General features: G+C 50.2%; 2 protein-coding genes and 1 long non-coding RNA gene across 7 annotated transcripts in view; 2 read left to right on the forward strand and 1 right to left on the reverse strand.

Annotated features, from left to right (window-relative positions):
* The window catches only part of SAP30BP (SAP30 binding protein), a 28,970-nt gene extending 22,345 nt beyond the window's left edge, over positions 1–6,625 (forward strand). For both annotated transcript variants that reach the window (XM_064395514.1, XM_064395515.1), the window contains 6 exons: positions 1,975–2,066; positions 2,513–2,573; positions 3,084–3,135; positions 3,524–3,582; positions 4,760–4,844; positions 5,500–6,625. In XM_064395514.1, coding sequence (XP_064251584.1) covers positions 1,975–2,066; positions 2,513–2,573; positions 3,084–3,135; positions 3,524–3,582; positions 4,760–4,844; positions 5,500–5,681 — 531 coding nt within the window. In that variant the 3' untranslated portion in view covers positions 5,682–6,625. The remainder of the gene's footprint in view (positions 1–1,974; positions 2,067–2,512; positions 2,574–3,083; positions 3,136–3,523; positions 3,583–4,759; positions 4,845–5,499) is intronic.
* LOC135284156 (uncharacterized) lies at positions 6,014–11,628 on the reverse strand. The gene is made up of 2 exons (XR_010349631.1): positions 11,410–11,628; positions 6,014–8,799 (listed from the first exon to the last, which is right to left on the reverse strand). It is a non-coding gene; the product is annotated as an uncharacterized LOC135284156 (long non-coding RNA).
* Positions 11,629–11,638: 10 nt separating this feature from the next.
* ITGB4 (integrin subunit beta 4) overlaps positions 11,639–17,638 on the forward strand; it is a 28,821-nt gene continuing 22,821 nt past the window's right edge. For 3 of the 4 annotated variants that reach the window (XM_064395497.1, XM_064395499.1, XM_064395500.1), the window contains exons 1-4: positions 11,639–12,074; positions 16,179–16,270; positions 16,561–16,643; positions 17,131–17,232. In XM_064395497.1, the coding sequence (XP_064251567.1) occupies positions 12,070–12,074; positions 16,179–16,270; positions 16,561–16,643; positions 17,131–17,232 (282 nt within the window). In that variant the 5' untranslated portion in view covers positions 11,639–12,069. Of the gene's footprint in view, positions 12,075–12,243; positions 12,322–16,178; positions 16,271–16,560; positions 16,644–17,130; positions 17,233–17,638 lie in introns of those variants that run through there. The other variant, XM_064395498.1, reaches the window with a different exon arrangement.

The following is a 17,638-nucleotide window of genomic DNA, read 5'->3' on the forward strand; positions in this document are numbered from 1 at the left end:
TGTCTCTGGATTGTAAACATTTAGAGGGAAGGCTGGTAGCTTAGAGGCAGCAAAAGAACACAAACACATGTTTTCTCTGGTGCACACCCAAATAACAGCAGTGACCAAGTTTGCAGTAACCTTCTGTGTTCTCCTCATGGAGTGCAAATGAAGGAGCAGGAGCTGCTGTCTCCTAACACACACTGGAGTTTTAACTCTGGTTTTCAAGTAAAGAATCACTCCTGGGCTGCTCTATAACGTAGCCCCTAAAATGCAGTGGTGATTCAGAGTGACTCACCATCCAGATGATGCTTTCTTCTCCACACACTGTACCTGGGCACACCCAACCCTCCTCCAGTGCTGTAGGAGGATTTTACTGTTCTGACATCAATGAACTGGAGTGTGTTAGACCTGAGGAATGCACAGAGCTTGACAGGGCAGACAGAATAAAGCAGAATTTTTCCCCTTTGACAGAAGTTTAGTGGGTTACATCAAAGGAGAGCTTGTCCTCTCTTGGCAGGTCAGACCACATCTTAGAGCACTTTGAGCAAAGAGATGGGATGGTTCCTTAGAAATGCAAAATGTTCTGGGCTTTTCACTTGGTGGTTTGCTCTTTTGTCAAATTTTTCCTCTGATAAACTGTATTTTGAACTCTGCCAAAGGGAGGACTTCTTATTATAAAGCTGACTGAGTAGTTGCCCATCTGTGGACTTGGGGAGCCTCATTGCTACTCCATGGGGAGGGGAGAAAAGGGAACACCTATTCAGTCATTTCTACTCCCCACATTCACCTTTTTGCAGTTTGCTCCTTCAAACCTCACAGTGTGCTGCTGTACGTGGAGATGGTGTCATTTCCTCTTGCTGAATTTGTGACAACTTGATGAAAACTTATCTTATAGACGTTTTTTTAAGGTTGTTGAGTTTCATATCAGCTCTTAACAATCCTCCTTTATTCAGGCTGCAGCAAGCCCTCAGACAATAGTCAGCTCTGTGTTTGACTGTCCAGGGAGGGAGACATGAAGTGACTTATCCAGAAGCAACAAAGGAAAATTGACTCAGCTTCTCCCATCCTGAAAGACTGAAGGCCCAGCTCTGGTCTTGTTTCATGTGCCTCTCATTCTGTACATGAGAAATTTCTGTCATAAAAGATTATGGAAGTTACTGAGGATATTTTAGCAGTACCACTTAGCTCTCTGATCTCTCTGAAAGCTCCTGCCTCTGCTGTCCCTTCACCATCACCAGAGTAGGAATGTTTTATGTACTTTCATCCACCTTATTGAGGAAGGAAAAAAATCATGTTTGATTTCAAATCTTTTAGCCTTTTTGGAGAGTAGCCTGCTTGACATCTGCAACCTGGGTCAGTTCAGTTGCCTTTGGCATGGGCTTGTGCCTCGTGGGTGATGTGCAGAGAGAAGCTGATTCCATCTGACTGCTACCAAAGCAGGGATTTATGAGCTCATTGTTCCTCAGAGCATTTGGCTGCAGTGGGCACCCCCGATGATCACACTGGGTTTAGTTCTCCAGCAGAACTTGGCTCTGCTCTGCCTGGGTAACAGATGAGCAGGAGCTTTGCCCTGTGGGCAGTGTAGCCCAGCTGCTGTTTCTCAGGTGCTCACCCAAGGCTGCAGGTGGGTGTTGGTGCTTGCTGTGAGTTGTGGGGGAACCTCTGGATTTCAGAATTGGCTTTTCTGTGTCGTGGCTGTAAAGGGAAACAACGGCCTGGGAAGGAGGAGTCTGTGCCTTGTATGCAGATCTGTAATCCCTAAAGCCTTCAGTAAGTGCAAAGAGAATTCCTTTACCAATCAGACAGTTCATGAAGGTACTTCAGACACTCAAGGAAGAATTCTCTGGAGCAGCCTGGCCCTGGTGTAAAGGTGAAATCCTAGCTCTGTTCAAGGAGGTCACTGGTTCAGTTGGCTTCTTTCCACATGTACAGGAGTCAGCTGGTGTGCTGCTCCTTTTCATCCTGGCTCACCCTATAATCTTTCTCCTGTAGGATAAAATTCAAAAGCTGTATGAGAGGAAAGTGAAAGAGGGCATGGATATGAACTACATCATCCAGAGGAAAAAGGAATTTCGCAATCCCAGGTGAGCCACCATCTTTTCATGTGACCACAGCACCACAGAGCTAATTTGAAGAATTTTCTTCTTTGTTGAAGTTGTTGCAGAAGGATCCTGAACAGGAAGGACTACTGCTTACAAATTGTCTTTCTCAATTTTGTGCCAGAAACAGTAAAATCTTCTTTGTGTTTGTTAAAGCAGCACTGGAGTTGGTGTGTTGGTTAGATTCCAAATGTGAGAAGGCTTGGGAAGTTCTTTAGAAGATGTGACTGTTCTGGGAGCTGGGAGATGTTTTGGGGAATGGGAAATACTGTGGATAATGGGGTACCACATCCATCATAGCAGGGTAGCTCCCCAAGTTCTCATTTCACTTTGTAGTGTGAAGAGGTGACAACCTCTCTCTGTTGGCACATCTGAAACACTTCTGTTCCCTTCTACCTCCCCTGTTCTGACCTCTTGCTTTTCCTTTGCAGCATCTATGAAAAGCTGATCCAGTTTTGTTCTATTGATGAACTTGGTACAAATTATCCAAAGGTGAGGGGCAGTGCTTTTGGCTGAAAAAGAAGTGTGTAAAGGTAACACAGAGATGTAAAGTCTCACCTCAGGCTTTCTTGAGCCTGCTTGCTTAGAGGTCTTGTAATGCAACCTCAGTGTGAGCCTCTGCAGTGAAGTGAGCATTTTTGTGTAGCACTGAGCCTCAGTGCCTCAACCTTTGCTGCAGTGATTCTGCACAAAAACTGCTGAAGTGTGGAGCTCTGAATGGAGCTCCTTGAGGGGGGAAAGAAGCTGAGTAACAGAAAAATGCATGACTTACCCCAACATCCTTTTTGCTCCAAAGCTGTTTCTTCATTCACAACAGAACATGGTCCCATAAAAGAAGGTCTGATGGGACCTTTGTGTCACTGGCATACAGGAAGAAATCAGTGGTGATTCTCATTGTCACCTCTGATTATCATCAGAGAACAGAAATACGTAAAGCATTTTTGCACTGGGTTTTGTGTTTCTGTGGGAATAGCCCTAATCTGGTTTATTTCTTTTTTTCAGGACATGTTTGATCCTCATGGCTGGTCAGAGGATTCATATTACGAGGCACTAGGTAATTCCAGGAAGTCTCTTTTTTGTCCTAGCTTAGGTCTTTGTGTTTTGTACTTAATTAACTGCACTGGAGTCTTCACTTTATGTATAAATGAGAAATCATCACATGCTGCTCTTTAATGACTCCATTCTGGTTGGATGTGCCTGAATGTTACTGATGCTTCATCAGCTTGGAAAGGCTTTTTAAATTGGTTCTGCAATGTTTTCATCTCTCAAATGACTAAATTAGTGCTGCAATGCCTTGATTAAAAAGCAGCAATTGCTTTCATGGAAGTTTAATTTTTCTATATAGAATCTGAATCTATTTTTTGTTTTTTATCATGGGAAGTGTGTGAATGAGAACTGAATTTCACTGTTCTTAGTGCTTCACATCTTCTGCTCTTTCTCAGCTAAAGCCCAGAAGATCGAGATGGACAAACTGGAGAAGGCCAAGAAGGAACGCACAAAGGTACCTGCTCAAAACCTAAAGAGATGCAGGTGCAGGGCTCTTGTTTCTTTCCCTGCTGGATTTAATTCTATTCCTTTGCTATTTCTGTGTTAAAACTGCTTGTTTTATCCCAGATCTCTCCTTTCTTGCATGTCTTTTCCCATACTTCACAGATCAAGTTATTTGTCCTTCCTTATAGGTGCATTTACAGGTTGTTTATTCCCCTGGATTACCTGCTGTTTTTAGTATTTTTAAACCAGAGCTCTAAAAATGGCATTCAGTAAGTTGGGTACAGGCAAGACAATGAATAAAGAACAGCTTTTTCCTTAATTTATGACATTTTGCCTGGTGCCTAGCCTAGTTAAAGCTTAATTTCCTCGCTGTGTCTCAGTGTGACACAATACCTGCTTTCTGTTCTCTGTGATATTTACTTGTTGCATCCAATTTCCCCAAAAACTGGGCCTATTTTAACTTTGTGCATTTTGTGACAAGCCCAGTTATTCTTAGATCTGCCCCAAAAAGAACACAGACAGGCTTTGGAAGAGATTTCATTCCTGTCCTGTGTTTCCTTTAAGCCAGTGGCTGGCATTAGAACATGTTCAATGTTAGAGATTTGCCACCTAAGCTGCAGAAGGCTCTTTCCATCTCCAGTACATGGAGGGGTTTTTGTGCAGTGCATGCTGTGTCTTGCTGCTTGTTTTGGATTTTTGCACAGTAACCCAGGTATCTGATCATGCCCTTGCCCAGATCTGCAGCTCTGAGGCTGCAGTGCTGTTGGAACTCTTGTTGCCAGGTTTCCTGCTGTGGTGCAGCCGCAATAAATTCTACAAGCAGGGACTTGTCTTACTTGTTCCTTAAAGGAAAATGAATATGAGCTTCTAACTGTATAAATACAGAGTTAAATGACCAGGATCTGTCCTGTCTGAGCTGTATCAGATCTTGTGCTTGTACCAGTAGACAAACACATTTTCATTGTATCAGGCTTAGGAGCTGGGTTGCAGCTTAATTAATCCTTAATTCTCATGGCCTGAGGTCTGTGTCTTCCTTCCCACATGATGGGCAGCTCAGAGTCCAATGTCTTACATCACACTAAAGCTATTTTAAAAAAACTTAGGTGCTGTGGGTTAAAAAAAGGCTGTGTATCTTAACACTTCATTTTTTTATCTTCTCTTTCTCCCATGTGTCTCTCCCTTCCCAGATTGAATTTGTGACTGGCACTAAAAAGGGTACAACAACAACTGCTGCTTCCACAACCACCACAACATCCAGCACTACTGGGGGAGGTAAAGAATAGTTGTGAATGTGCCCCTTAAGCTGCAGTAATGCTGGGATTAGTGCTGCCTGAAGCCTGAAGGCTCCTTACTGATCCTGTACATAATGCAAGGGAGGGTTTCTGCTCAGGGGTGTTGGACTGGTCTCCTCCAGTCCCTGTAGCCCATGGCTGTCCTTCTGGAATGGAAGACTGGGGCCAGGTGGGATAGTGAAGAGACTTATTAGTGGCTCAAGAAGCTTGCTGCTGTCTGTAGTTGTAGAGTATTCCTGGGACTGATAGATTTTGAGATTTGGAAACACTGGAAATCATTCTCCTGCCTTGGAAACTGAGGGGAGGGGACAAAAACCACTGGAGGCTGATGAGTGTGTCCAGTGCCTGTAGCTGAGCACTGTGAAATGAAATCTACTTTGGGGCAGGGAGTGATCCTGTCTCCCCTTTTGCTGCAGTTCAGGTGTAGAGTTCTACTCTGACTCCTGGTACCCCAAGAGAAAAGCTGCCTTTCCTCCTCACTGCTTACTGCCAGTGTATCCTGAAATTAGTGTAGGGGGAAGCTGTCTGGTCAAGCAGTGGGATTTTAAGGGTTGACAAGACAGGGTGTTAAGAAGGGATTGGTGAGCTCTAATGTAATGCTAATCCTTGTGTGCTTGGTTTAATGAAATCCACAGATGCCCAGAAGAGGAAGAGCAAGTGGGACTCTGCCATCCCCGTCACGACGATAGCTCAGCCCACCATCCTCACCACCACTGCAACACTGCCAGGTGTTGTCACAGTGACAACCAGTGCCAGTGGCTCCAAAACCACGGTGATCTCAGCTGTGGGCACCATTGTCAAAAAGGCCAAGCAGTGACTGCTGTGCTGGGCCTGGAGTCTTGGACTTGTTTGTCACTGAAGCCATTGTCCTTGGAAGAGAGGGGTGGATTTCTCCTTTGGTAAAAGATGACAAGATTCTTTGAAGCAGCCCACAGTTCCCCTTGGGAAGGCTGGGGGCAGAAGCAGGATGCCAGCTGTGTGCCCACAGGAATGGACCTCTGCCCACCATGCCTGTGGCTTTGCTTGCTGGGGGAAGACCCAGGCTGCCTGTGTTGTGCTGGAAGAAGATGGCATCTGGAATCAGCTTGTAAAAGTTTGCTTATTAATTACTGCATTGAGGTCTTACCTACCTGCAAGTTTGTTTTGGGGGGGGGAAAGAAAATCAATTAAAAGGGCAAGAAGTGAAAGACTGTGAGTGTTACCCCTGTGTGTTGCAGGTGGTGCCACAGGGCTGCCTGCAGCCTGTGCAGGTGCCTCCCTCCAGAGTCAGCTCAGCTCTGAGGGAGTTGAACAGAGACAACCACTCAGTGTCCACATCCAGATGTGTAGCAGAGACTTGAAGCAAACCCCGTGAGTGCAGGCTCACTCTTTGTTCTAGCACTGACACCTGTACCCTGTGCTCTCTGTGTAGATCTTTGTGACCACATGTGAAACTGTGGAACTCCTGAGGAAACTGTGCTGGGACATCCTGTTACCCTCTCACAAGGATGGAGATTTCTATGCAGAACCCACAAGCTCTGGAGGTTTGATTTGTGAGCTCGCTTGCAAAGACCTGTGCAGAAACACTTCCATGGCCACGGAATGAGGTTGGACAGAAGCAGAGGAGAGTGTCTGATCCTGTTTGTGATGTTGTCCATCTTTGTTTTAGCTCGTGATGTTCTGTGAATGCACACATGGCAGTTACTGCTTGCTCCACTGTTGTGAAAAAGTATTTTCAGTTGAAAATTTTGTTGAATAAAAATTGAAAAGTCTTTTTAAAAAGCCCCTGGTGTCATTGATGTGTCTGCATTTCCTTAGAGTTAAATTTCTACTCAGAGCCTCTTTGTACTAGTGTATAAAGCAGTGATAGGAGAGATGGTTGCCAGATCAGCAAAAGTGTAAGTTTGTGAGAATTCAGTGGTTTGGGGTTGCTTTTTTCTTTTTTTTTTTTTTTCAGTTTTTTCTGTACCTTGTGTCAGTCCTGATCAAAACTTTGCATTTATGGAGACTTAAGGTAGAAACAACAGGTTGATATCCTGGCGTTAGATAATTTTAAAACATGTTAAACACATTGTCCTGCTAGTCATTTAAGCTTAAAAAAAAAAAAAAAAGTGTATCCAGGAGCCCTGGAGCAGCAGTTTCCAGACTCCTGCAGTAACAGCTTCTGCAAGAGATGTGCAGGGCTGGGCTGTACTCTGGCAGTTCCCTCCTGAGCTCCCAGGAGTCAGTGTTTGCTGCCTGCAGTGGAGAAAGCAGCTTGAAACAGGCATGATTTAGGTTTGGGGTTGGGGTTTTTCCACCAAAAAAGTGGAGTGAGGATGTCAACCCCTGTTGATGTCACTGATGCTGCTGCAGCAGTGACTGCTCAGGCTGCACTTGTGACTCAAAGCTGCAGATACTCATTCTTACCTCTCCTTCCAAAGGATGCTAACCACAGCCAGGAGAGTAAAACCAGTCCCATTTTCATCATTCCTTAGTCCAAGAATTACAGTCTCTGCTCCTTGAACACCACAGGGCTTCTCTCTGCCTATCTCCTTCCTAAGCAGGGATGTTTGTAGCTTGAGGAGCTTTGTCTCAGCTGAAACTCCACGTTCAGGTCTGTGTCTCTGCCCCAGCAGAGGCAGGAGAGCTGCAGTAATGAACTCATCCTTGGCAGAGTTGGTTCTGCTCTCCCTCTCCCTTCTCAAGTCTTTTCTTCCACCTCCATGCCCCGAGGTGTTGATTTTCTCTCCTATTTGCTTGTTGTACTTTAGAGACCTGCCCTCCTTTGATGCTGGTGTGGGAAGGGATTTTGTGTGTTCAGGACTGGCTTTTATTTTCTGTCTCGCTGGGCGCTGCCGAGGGAGCAGGTGGGGAGGGCAGCCCTTGCCAGCCCCACCTCAAACCGTGGAATGGCAGCACCTGAAGCTATGTTTTAGTTGGACTGCTGCTGCACTGTCTGGTTTAGGGGAGTTATGAACAAAAAATGAAAGAAAGAGTCTTCCTTGCCAAGGCTTTGGGCCATGCCAAGGCTTTGCTGATGACAGCTCCAGCAGTGAGGGAGGTGGTGGCTGCAGCCAACACCTGCACAAGCTCCTTTCCAGCTCTTCTCCACTGCAGGGGTGAAGTTAGCTCCTGAGAAGCCCCTCAAACAGGCGGGCTTTGAAATGTGCCCAGAGAGTCATCAAAGGAATGAGCTGCTCATTCCTGGGGAATGGTGTGAGCCTGGGAAAGCCCAGAGTTGGTACCTGCAGGGAATCACAGGATGGGTGAGGCTGGAAGGGCTGCAGTGGCCCATTCTCTCTGGAATATCTCCAGAGAAGGAGTGAGAAACGCAGATCTTCTCAGCAGGGCTCTCCAAGACTCTCTAGTGTTAAATGTTCAGGTAAATAAATTGCTGTGGAGGCTCAAGACCCCCTGAAAGGGCAACAAACTTCCACCAAAATCTCCTCTTCCCTTTGAGGGGAACGTTCACCTCAGCACATTCCTGCGTGGCTTTCACAGAGCAGTTTTCCACCTCTGAGCCTCCCCTGCCCTGCTGTTCCTCTGGCTGTTTATATTCCATTTCCTTCCTTTTGTGCTGAGCGAGAGCCATGGACACCAATGACTTCCAGTCCTTGGTCTCTGTTTATTTGGAGCTCGGGCCGGGCTCGTGCCCTGTGTTGCCGGTAAACAGCAGAGCTCTGGGATCTCGCAGGGAAAGGTTTTGCCTTTTGCACAGAAAATAGGGGTGTGCTCAGCCTCTGGCAGCTGGGTGAGGAGCTGATGGATCCCGGGAAGGCCCTGCTGTCCCCAGGCAGGTGGCAGGAGTGTCCCAGGCTGAGGATGTACCCTGCATCCTTTACTGATGTTTTCCTCTGCTGTTGTCTCTGTGTCCCTCTTCCCTCTTGCTGCCAGTCTGTCCCAGAGGCAAATGCTCATCAGGGATGTTCATCAGGGAGATTTTCCTTCAGGAACATGTTCATGACAAGAAACATCTACTGGAAAACAGGAGGCACTTGTAGTTAGTGCTGCCTTGGGGGAAAGGCTGAGGGAGGAAGTATGGCAGGATTTCATCTGGCACTTCTAATTGAACAGGGAATTGTATTAAGCATCATTTAGTGCAATAAATTTTGTGCACGTTAATGTACATTAATAATACATTATTACACATTCCCTTTATTTAAGCCACATAGCAGGATATTGTCACTACAGTGTACAGTGCAGTGATGGGATTAAGTGTTTATTTTTCTTTTAGTAATGTGTGTTGCTACAGAACTCAAAAAGGAGATGAATGTGCTCCAGCAGCAGGATTTTGGCTGTAACTGCACAATAAAGACCTAGAAAAAGCCCCAAAGCTGTCTCCAGGCATGCTGTGGTGGCAGGACAGAAAGAAGAAACGCTCTGTCGCAAGCTGGCGTGGCATTAAAAAAAAAAAAGAAAATAATTAACCCTGAAATCACTTGTAATTATCAGTAATTGGCACTCGGACTGGTAGTCAGCAGAGAGAGCAATAATTTCATGTGAGCTATAAAACTACATGTTTTCCCTCCTAGGGCAAAAATTTCTAGGCCACGTTGCCACCACAGAAAATCACTGATTTATGAATGCAAGATTCACCACAGATGTGGCTGTGAGCTGTGGTGGAGCCATCTGCACTGAAATCTGCTCACCCTGCCTCTGAAATCCCTGTCCTCTGTTCTTAAAAGCAGCAAATTAGTGACAAAAGCCTGATCCAGCGGGCAGGGAGAGCAAGGTATGGAACCAAGGCAAGAACTTGAGTTCACCTGGTGTTCTTCCCTGGTGGAAGTAATTTGGAGGAGTTGCCTGAAAGACAACTCATTAACCAACCATTTAATTTTTTTAAAGACAAGATGAAGTTAAAGCCTTTTATATTCTCATGAGTGTTTACAGAAAATTTCCAATTCCTCTCTGTTTTTTCGCCCTAAAAATTTGGTGGTGAAGTTGCCTTTATATTAGAAAAGTGCCTTCATCAGCACTGCAAATGTAAAAGCAGCCTAGTTACAGCTCTGGAAAAACTCAGGCTCTGTGGGCTTGGGATTTCTTAGGTGCTGGGGGGACAAGTTTCAAAGAAAGGTGCAAAATTGGTATCTTGAGCTCTTCTGGCAACACCCAGAGGGAGCAACTGGGCTTCTCCTCACAGCTGAAAGGCTGAAGGGAGCTGCTCCAGGCTGCAGGGGTGAAGGGCAGGCAGAGGATGTCAGGAAGCCCTGGGGCTGTCAGGGTCTGCAGGTGACACCAGAGATCCTTTACAGGGAGTAACATAAACGTTCTCCATCTCAGGTGGAGAAAGGAGGACACCCAGAAAGTCAGGACACAAGTATTGTGGTGCAAGGTGGGTTCTCATGAACTTTTCTGGTTGGCTTCAGGATTCCTGTTAGGGATCCGTCACTAAAATAACTGGAGTTTTTTTACTACAATGTTTCTTGCAGCCTAAATTGGATTTTTCAACTGCAGTGCTAACACTGCTTACCTCGAAGAGGAAAATTGCAGCAGCAGGAGGTGGGGTGGGGCTGGTGGACAGGACCTGGTGAAGGGAGCAGACTGGTCTGTGAGCACCGGCACAAGCTCCCCTCCTGTCTTGGGGACTGAAGCCCAGTTTTAATTTATCTGCAGTGTTCAACATCTGCTGCAGCTGTGGCTCCTGAGGCAGAGCAGGACCCTCTGCCTTCATCCCCTCCATGGGAACAATCTGCTCTTCACCAGCAGCTCAAGCATCAGCACTCACAGCCTGGTCCTGCTCTACCTTTATTTTGTCTCATGTCCCAGCTCTCATTTTGCAGTCACTGTCTTGATATGTTAAAACAAACAAACACCAAAACCTCAGCAAACCTCCTTCATTTGTAGAATCTTTTTAAATTCTGGTTTTAATGGCACAGGCACATCCTCCTTTATCCTGGGGCTAAGGCAGTTTGCATATATTAACTTGAGCTTCCTAATTTCTCGTAGTGAAAGGAATCCTGCTCCTCACCTTTGAATCAGCTCTGGAGAGCAGCAGCCTCTGTAATGCCACACTGAGGAGGGCAAAACTGCCCTGCTCATAGTCAGGCAGGAAATGTGCCATTTTTCCCTCTGGCTGTTGCTATTGTTTGTGTTGAAGCTCAGGGGATGCAGTTTTCCTTGTGAGGATCTATCAGGGAGCCAAAATCCAGCCTTTTCCACTGCATCTGCTCCAGAACGTGTGTGCCCTGCTCTGTGCAAAGTGTGAGAGGTTCTGAGCTGTGGCCAACCCCAGGCTCTAAAGCAAAAGGGTGTTGTGGACAGAAAAACAGCCTCACCTGAACTCTAAACCCTCCTCTGCTGCTCTTTGCACTGGGGAAGGGATTTTTGGATCCAGCTCAGCAGAAGGACTGGAATCAGCTGTGGGATTGCAGCCGTGGGCCATGGTGGGATGCAGGTATGGACGGGAATCCTTCATGGTGCTGCACTGACTCTTGAGGCAGATCCCAGCAGGTGAGGAGAGCCCTGCTGTGCCCATGCCCGGGATAAAGCAGGATGCCCATCCATCCTCCCTGCACGAAAGCACCGAGGCTGGGCTCGGCATCTGCCGGGGCAGGGATTTCCCTGGCATTTCAGCAAGGAGTTACCTGAACTCTGACGGTGCCACCTCCCAGTCGTGCCAGGGGGAAACTGGGAGGAGAAACCCCTGCCATGGGAGGTCGGGGAGCTCCCTCAGCTCTGCCCCGAGCAGGCAGATGGAGCTCCCTGCCCTCCCAGCACCTTCCCAGCTCCCGCTCAGCCCTTTTTCCTGTGGGAGGGTCCAGAGGGCTGTGCCTGCCCGGCCAGGTGTGCAGGGAGCAGCGAATGCCAGCCCCGCGTCACGGGCACCCCCTCCTCCCTCCCGGCCGCGATAAAACTTCTCCTCACCTGGGATCCGGTCTCATTTATCGCAGCTCCCACCTTTCCTCGCTGCCAGCCCCTCGGGAGGGCGAGGCGGCAGCGCGGGGAGGGAGAACAAAGTGGATTTTTGGCTGAGGGGCCGGGGAGCCGCGGGGAGTTATGTGGGATCGCGGGCTGGCTGCGCTCCCCGCCGGACCGGGGCTCGACGTTTAACCGGAGAGAGAGAAAAGGGACACAAAATAGAGGGAGAAAGAGATTAAAAAAAAAAAAGGAAAGCAAAGCCTAAAGCTGGAAATCAGCGAAGCAGCACGTTCCCCCTCTGCCTTCGGAAGAATTTCTTGGCTTGCAGTGAGTGCCTGCTATTCGGGCTGCGGCAGAGGAGCTGGACTGAGTCAGACCCAGCGCTAATGAGGTTTGTGGAATTAATTCATCTGCGCTCTGCAGCGTCCAGCCCGCTTGAACTTTGCTGCGCTGATGAACCGGGCAGGGAATTAATGCACGGGCAGGTGGGCAGGACACGGAGCGGGGCTCAGCCCCTGCCCGCCTGCTCCCGCTGTTCTCCCCCGGATTTTGGCTGTCGGACACTGTCCGGTGCCCCTGGGCTGGCTGGGACCGGGCAGGGCTCTGGGGGCGGCACGGGTCCGGGTTTGTGTCCGCAGGTATTTGGGTGGGGGTCCGGGAGAGGTGCGGGGTGGGAAGCAGAGCAGAGCCCTTTGGGCACCGCTGCTGGAGTTCCAGGGGTTGCCCTGTCCCTCAGCCCACTTCGTGGCCCGGGGCTGGCACCCAGGGAAAGCTTTCACGGGTGAAAGTGTGCGAGGGCAGCCGGGCTGTGGGTGCTGCCCACCCTGGGCTTGTTTTGGAGACCTGGTGGCTGCCCCTGCAAGGGGCACCTTCCCTTGAACCTTCCCTTGAAGGGGGGTTCCTGGAGGAAAAGAGAGCGGGGGGTTCAGGGTGGGCTTTGCTGAGCTGCAGGTGTTGGGGTGTTTGCAAATTGGTGGATCTGACACGGACAGGGGACAGGAGGGCTGCTCAGAGGGGGCTGACAGGCTGGGGGAAAAGGAGATGAGGAGCACCCACGGAGGGGAAGAAGGGAAAAGTGTCTTGTGGGGCTGAAGGAGCAGAGAAAGTTGCAGGAAGAGCACATGGAGGGAACGGGAGGGTTCAGGGGCTGTGCTGGCATTTGGGCAGGCAGGGTGCTGCTGTTCCTGCCTCTGCTCCTTGGGGTTCCCCCTGCCCGAGCCTGGGGGGCAGCAGGAGGAGATGGAACCAGAGCCACCAGCCCTTCACAGCACGGGGGTGTTGGCCACAAAGCAGCTCCATGTGGTGCCTGGGCTGGGTTCTACTGTGTTTTGCCTGGGCTGTATCTGGGCTCTGGAACTCAACCTGGGACCTGAAAACAACAAATGGAGACACTCACGTGGAGCCTGCCAGCTGCAGGAGCATGCCTGGGGCAGGAGGGGGAACGGATGGGGAGGGCAAACAAAACAAAACCAGTAGGATTTTGCGTGTAAGGGATTATTTGATTTGTGGGTTGAGTTTTTGGTAGTTTTGGGGAGTCTGGCTTGATAATTTCCAAGTTTTGGAGCATGGTCCCAGCAGCTCTGTGCCACCACACGTGCAGGGGAGGGAGCATGAGCTGTGTCCCTGATCCCTGGGCTTGGCTGCACTGCCCATCCTCAGCACACACAGACATGTGGATGGTCCCTGATGCCATGGACCAGGGTCAGAACCCTGCACAGCCCCCCGTGGCTGCAGCCATGAAAAGAACAATTCCCACTCTAGAGAGGAAAGGCTGTGCTTGGCAGCTCCTTGCTTGAGCATCTCCCTCCCTTTCCTGCTCCCCTGTCCCAACCTGCCGGGTGTCCCCCACGTGGCAGCTGGGACCAGGCTCCTGCTGCTGCTTTGTGGCTCATCACAACCTCCTCCTTGCTCCCCCATCTGCCATTCCAGCCCTGTCCTCTGTCCCATTGCACCAGCGGTTTGTTTGGAGCATTGCCTGGGTTTTTGGGGATGGGGGAGCAAGCCCCAGCTTCTCCAGACTCGGGTTTTAGGCATATTCCTGGAGCAGGTTTGTTGCTGTGTTGAAGGGCAGGGCAAAGGCTGGGGGAGCAAGAGGAGATGAGGAGGAAATGCTGGAGCAAGTCTGGGAAACGGTAGGAAGTTTAAGAGCAGCTCCTGGCTGCACATTCTCCTTGTTTTATCACAACTGAACAGATTTATTTGTTGTTGTTGTCATGAAAACCCAAGCAAATCCTGCAGCTTTCCTGAACTGGAAGTGCGTTTTCCCTTCCAGAGGACACTTCTGAAAGTGAGGGGTGGCCGCTCCCATATTTTTGCAGGAATATTGCAGGCTGCATTCCTCAGTGGCCAAGCTCTGTGCTCAGCACCCAGCAGGCTGGCATCTGCCCAGCAAAATCCTTGAAGATTGGTGGCTCACAGGGCAGCAGGACGTTAATATTGAGCAGGATTTTATGGCCTTTTATCTCAGCACTTGAAAAGACGTGATGGCAATTTGTGTGCCTGAGGCCCAGGGTGTGTCCATCCGATCCTTGGTGACTTTTTCCTAACTGGTGATTAAGGGAAGAGCCATTAGGTCCTTGTGAGCTGAGCAGCCTGGTCCCATACTCAATCCTTTCCTTGTGGCCCATGCCATGGTGGGAGATGGGATTTGCTGAGTGCTCAGCTGATGTTCTCAACTCTGTTGTCCTTCACGGGCTCTGAGGATTTCTTCCCCACCCTTTTCATCCCACCTCTAGCTGGCACCTCCCCACATCTCCATAGCACTCTGCTGGGCTGGGGCAGAGCAAGGGAAAAGGGATTTTCCTGGCTTCAAAACCCACCTGTGTTGGTAGCAAGGAGCACAATATTTACCGGTAAGTGCTGGGACTAGGACTGTCCCTGAAGGAGCTCACAGTCATGTCCTGGGTGAGGAATGCTGGCCTCAGAGCCAGCACTGTAGCTGGACTTGGGGGGACAGGGGCCACCCAAAGCCAAACCTGCAAAGGGCCCCACTGGGGACAAGGCCTGATGGTCAATGTGGCAGGGAGGGAAGCAGAGGTACCTTGCTCAGCTGGTACCTTGTACCCATAAGAAAAGCAGCTCATTGGTAGCACAGCATATTGGTGACAGGTCCTGAGGAGCAGCAGGGGTTTCCCTGCAGAGACACTGCCCTGAGGCTCCCCTGTTTCACTTTTAGCCACTGGGCATTCATGGCTGTGCTAAATCCCTCTGGGCACAGCTGGCAGGATGAATGAGATACCAGTGTCCTGCCAGTGCACCCAGTGACTCTCACACAGAGCCACCACGAGCCATGTCCTGTGGTGTCTGTGCTGGCTTGGTTGAGCCCTGTGTCACAACAATTCAATGTATTCCCCTGGCTGCAGAGGCCAAGTGTGGTCTGGTGCTGCTGAGACCAGGCTGGGTTTTTCCAGGGGTTTCCCTGCAGCCCAGGCCAGGCTGTGAGTGGCTGGGTCTCCATGTGACTGCTCTGTGTGCTGGGTGTCCCTCAGGGAACCTGGACGTTGTTACTGCACGCAACAACTTTTCCTGTTTCCTTTCCCTGTTTTAAGCAGTTTTCACATTCTTTTCATTTTAGAGTCAGGGCTGACACAGCAAGAAGCTGTAAGACAATTCATTCACATTTCATATTTCACAATTGTATCTACCAGGAAGGAGATGTTTTAATGATATCTTTACTGTGTTGTTTTTTTCCTTGACTGCTCTTACTTGCCCTGCTGGGTGTGAGGACGAGCCTCTGGCACAGCAGCTGCAGAACTGAGTTCCAGCTTTGTGCCTTCTGTTTACCACATCCAAATGCTGACTTCTGGATGGCACTGAGTTTTCTCAGTCACGTGTGGTGCGGGGAGAATGGTTCACTCTGTTTAGGATTTGACCTCTGTGTCCATCAAGGGGTCCTGCTGCCCTGGAGAGGACGAAGGGGATCTGCCAGGCTCTCAAAACCACAGATTCATTCAATGACTCCAAAGCTCCAAGCCTGGCATTTCCCAAGACCTCACCCTCTCTCTATTGTTGGCTTGACCATCCTGGAAACTCTTAGTGTGATAGGAAATAGCTCAAGGGAGGGGTCAGTGTTGCTTTTGGGGAGGGATGTGGACAGTCACTTTGTTTTCTCTTTTTTTTTCCCCCTAACCTGCCAGGAAAAGCAATGTCTTGGCCTGGCCAGTGCTCAATGTTTGGATGGTGCTGGGCTCTGTCTGGGAGCCTCCTGTGCTTCAGCTGCCTGCAGCAACCCCTGATGTCGAGCTGTGCACCCCAACTCCAGGCACATTGCTGGGAATTTTGAGCCTTTTGCAGATGCCTGAGCAGAGGACAAACCATCCTTGGCTTTGCTTTTGTGCCCGGCCCTGGAGAGCTCAGCAATTGCTTCCAGCCTGGGATGTGAGGGCTGTCCCACCCCTACGGGGCTGGGAAGGGGCTCTGTGGGAGCTGCCCTGGGGATATCCAGGTCCATTTCCACCTCTTGGCTCTCGGCCATGCAGCAATCCCTTTATTTCAGGAGGAAGAGGATGAATGTGCTGCCACGGGCGTGTGCCAGGCTGCTCCTCCTGTCCCTGCTCTGCACCACCAGCGTCTGCCAATGGAGCAAAAGTGAGTGGAGCCGTGGTAGCCCTGTCTGCCTGTCCCCTTGGGGGCTGTGTGTACCTGTCCTGTCTCCAGAAACACCAGTCTCCATGTGGAGAACACCTGCTGTGTGCTTTTCCTGCTGTTTTCCATCTCTCCCGTTTTGGGGACCCTCCCATGCTACCCCGCTGCTGTTTTGCAGCCAGTTTCCACTAACCAGGCAAAACCTCCGTTTTTCCATGGGATCAGCCTTTCTCGCGGCCTCCCCCAGCTCCCTTTGTTTTGCCCACCCCTGATGCCCTGATCTTTCCTGGCAGACAACCGCTGCGTGCTGTCCCGAGCGAAGAGCTGCACCGAGTGCATCCGGGTGGATAAGGACTGCTCCTTCTGCACCGACGAGGTGAGACCTTGCAGGGCAGCCTGGGGCTCCTCTTCCCACCCTGCTGATGGGGGGACCCCGCCGCCCTCAGTGGGAGAGGCACACAAGAGCAGGGGCAGCTTCTGCATCCAGCTTCTCTTCTGGATGGGAAAGGCTGCAGTGTGGATTTCCTTTTGGTGTGGGACACGGGGAGGGAGGGGAATCCAGGGCAGGATTGCAGCAATACAGGGGTTTAACAGAAAATGGCAGTGCACCAGAAACAGTGTGTGCAAGGGATGGAGGGGGAGTTTTATCTCACACAACCCAGTGACTCACTGGTGGTCACATTTCAGCTGGTGGCTCTGTGTGAGGGCATCTCTCACAGAACCCATCTCTCTGCCCCTCTCCTGCTCTCCAAGGCTCACAATGCTCTAGGCACAGGAGCTTGCTTCCTGCCCTGTGTATTTCCGCCTTTCCCAGCGGATCTGGTGCTTTCTGTGGCTCTGATGCTGCTCTTGCTCCCTGGCAGAGCTTTGAGGAGCCGCGCTGTGACCTGCGGGAGAACCTGCTGCGCTCCGGCTGCGGCGAGGCCAGCATCGTGTACACCCAGGGGGAGATGAGGACGCTGAAGGTGCGTGCTGGGGACAGAGCCTGTGCTCAGCCTCTCCTGAGGGCTCCTTCCTCCTTCTCTGGGCTCCTCAGCAGGAAGAACACAAAGCCCAGGTTGCTATTTATGGAGGGTCTACTCAAAAGCAATGCCTTGGCTAGCTGGTGAAGCTGTGGGCCACTGGCCCTGGTGCAGGCTGGGGTGCCTTTGCAGACAAAGCAGATGGAAGCAAAATGCTCACATTCCTCTGGAGGAGGTGCCTGGCTGGACACGAGTGGCTGTGGGGGAGGCTGTTGGACAGTACATGAGGGAGGGGGACGTGCTCATCCCTGCCTTTGTACTTCCCACACATCTCCCTGCTCCTCGCCTCCTCCTCGTTGCACCAGTGCTGGAGATGGAGTCCACCCCCTTCATGTCACTCTCCTTCACA

This window comes from Passer domesticus, chromosome 20, assembly GCF_036417665.1.
Source record: "Passer domesticus isolate bPasDom1 chromosome 20, bPasDom1.hap1, whole genome shotgun sequence".
Classification (NCBI taxonomy): domain Eukaryota; kingdom Metazoa; phylum Chordata; class Aves; order Passeriformes; family Passeridae; genus Passer; species Passer domesticus.